The sequence below is a fragment of the Galeopterus variegatus genome, unplaced genomic scaffold (assembly GCF_000696425.1).
Source record: "Galeopterus variegatus unplaced genomic scaffold, G_variegatus-3.0.2 Scaffold2487, whole genome shotgun sequence".
In the NCBI taxonomy this organism is placed as follows: Eukaryota; Metazoa; Chordata; class Mammalia; order Dermoptera; family Cynocephalidae; genus Galeopterus; species Galeopterus variegatus.
Window position 1 is genome coordinate 275,710 of NW_007728598.1, and position 2,921 is coordinate 278,630.

The 2,921-nt window shown below is 34.2% G+C and overlaps 1 protein-coding gene across 1 annotated transcript in view; it reads right to left on the minus strand.

The window, feature by feature from the left end:
- KIF6 (kinesin family member 6) overlaps positions 1 to 906 on the minus strand; it is a gene marked incomplete at its 3' end in the record, with an annotated part of 243,976 nt that extends 243,070 nt beyond the window's left edge. Inside the window, exon 1 of the mRNA XM_008581913.1 lies at positions 734 to 906. Coding sequence (XP_008580135.1) covers positions 734 to 906 — 173 coding nt within the window. The remainder of the gene's footprint in view (positions 1 to 733) is intronic.
- Positions 907 to 2,921: the final 2,015 nt, after the last annotated feature.

Sequence of the window (2,921 nt, forward strand, 5' to 3'; positions counted from 1 at the left end):
TGTACAGTATTTCACAGTATAAATGTACACTTTATTTAACTAGTCATCTATTGATAAAAACTGAATTATTTCCAATTTGTTGCCATTGCAAAAAATGCTGGAAGGTACAACATTCTTACTATTTCTCTGTAGTACAAGCGGACTTCAAAAAGTTCATGAACACTTAGAGTACAGCCTTGTAACACCAAGGTCAAAGATTCGGTTCCCAGTATAGGCCAGCTGCCCCCCCGCCAAAATTTCTACTGCACATTGTACACAACTTTTGAATGTCAACTTTGTACCCCACAGATATATATAATAAACTATCTTAAAAAAAATCCAAAAAAAAATTCATGAACAAATAGAATTAAAAGGTAAAAATAAAAAATATAAACTTTATTTCTCAGCATAAGTTCCATCAAGTTCAAAACAGTTTTGTAAGCGATGATGCCAGCCTTAAGTTTATCCCTAAAGAACTGATGGTCTTGGCAATTTAACTATGTTAATGCAGTTTTTTTTACATTATTAACTAAAGAAAATGTGTGCCCTTTAAAGATGTTTTAAGGTTAGGAAACAAAAAGAAGTTAGAAGAAATCAAATCAGAACTGTAAGCTGGATGCCTAATGATTTCCCATTGAAACTCTCACAAAATTGACCTTGCCTGATGAAGGAATGAACTGGAACATTGTCATGGTGGAGAAGGACTCTCTGCTAAAGTTTTCCCAGGTGTTTTTTTGCTAAAGCTTTGACTAACCTTCTCAGAACACTCTCAGAAGAAGCATACATTATCGTTCTTTGGCCTTCCAGAATGTCAACTAGGAAAATGCCTTGAAATATCCCCAAAAACTGTTGCCATGACCTTTGCAACAGGTCCACTACCACCTCTCGGTAGCCATGGCTTTGGTTATGCTTGGTCTTCAAGATCATACTGGTAAACCCATGTTTTATCTCCTTTTACAAGCCTTTGAAGGAATGTTTCAGGATCTTGATCCCACCTGTTTAAGATTTTCATTGAAAGCTCTGCTCTGGTCTGCAGCAGATCTGGGCACAATAGTTTTGGCACCTATAGAGTGGAAAGTTATATTGACTATAATTTTTCAGTCAGAATTGTGTAGGCAGAACCAATTAAGATGTCCACGGTGTTGGCTATTGTTTCTGCTGTTAATCGATGGTCCTCTTCAATTAGGGCACACACGAGATTAATTCTTCCTCGCAAATTGATGTGGATGGTCTGCCGCTACGGGATTCATCTTCAACATTGTCTTGTTCCTTCTTAAAACAAGTTATCCATTTGTGAACTGCTGATTTCTTTGAAGCATTGTCCCCATAAAGTTTTCATAAACCGTCATTGATTTCACCATGCTTCCACCCAAGCTTCACCATAAATTTAATGTTTGTTCTTGCTTCAATTTTAGCAGAACTCATGTTACTCTGATAGGGGCTCTTTTCAAACTGATGCCTTATCCTTCTTAGTGCCTCAAAATAGATCTTCTTCAGACATGTTATAATAAATTACTATGAGTTTATTTTGGTGCAAAAAAATTGAAATCCACACATAGTATTTTCATAATACACATTTTCCATGAACTTTTTGAAGACCACTCATAGATGCTTCAAAATAAAATTTCTGGATTATGGAGCAGGCATACATTCAGCTTTGAAAGATACAATGATGTCCTCCAAAGCATCCTACTAATGTATACTCGGACCTGTAACAAAAGAGTTCCTGTTTTCCCATACCCTCACTTATTCGTGATATTATCAAATTTTTATTTTGCCAATGTAATGAGGGGAAGAGATATCTCATATTTTATTTATCTATTTATTTTGGCAGCTGGTCAGTACAGGGATCTGAACCCTTGCCCTTGGTGTTCTCAGCACCACTCTCTCCCAAGTGAGCTAACTGGCTAGCCCTCTCATATTTTAAATTTTCATTTATCTGACTGCACTGTGATTAAACATATTTTCATACTTATATTTCATATTCAAATGAAGCATACTTTTGTATGTTTATTGACCATTGCATTTCCTCTTCAGGGAACTGCCTGTTTGTGTCCTTTGACTAATTTTGTAGTGGATTGCTTGTCTTATTAACTGGGAGGAGTTATTTCCATTTATGAACATTAATCCTCTATTTTCTCCCAGATAGTTGTGATAGCCTTTATTGTCCAAAAATTTTATTTTGATCAAAGTCAAATTTGTTGTTTTCTTCTTTACGATTTTGCATTTTTTGTCTTAAGAGGCCCTTCTAGTCTGCAATATGATAAACATGTTTTCTCCATTTCCCTCTATTTATTGCTTTATTTTATTTTTCATAATTAATTCTTTCATTTATCTTGTGTTAAAATTTTATTAATAACACAAGTTAGTATCTAACTTTGTTTTTGCCCAGTTGGTAGCTGATTTCTCCAGTACCATTTATCAAATGATCAATCTTTCCCTGACACACTTTAAATGTCTCCTATATCATAAATTAAGTTCTCATATATACATGAGTCTGTTTGTGAACTATACATTCTATTCTAATAATTTATTTGTCCATTGCAGTGCCAATACCACACTATTTTCATTATCATAGATTTATAATGTGGTTTAATATCTGGTAGGGCAAGTCTACCCATCTTTGTTCTCCTACAAAATTGTCTTGACTATGCTTGTGCATTTTCTTTTCCTTGTGAATTTTAAAATCAGTTTTGCCAAATTCTAATTGCTTCTAATTTATTCAATCACAGAACTTATTTTTGAAAGATCAATGTTCAAAAAAACACACTTCCGTGATAGGTTGGCTTAGGTTGTATCTGGCCCAAAGATTTATTTTGTTTGGTCAAAACAAATATATAAATATAATATTGACCCATTCATGTTTTTTAAAATGTTTGACACCCATCTAAGAGTCAAAAGTAAATAGTGAATGTGCAACAGAGTGTGTGTATGCATGTGGG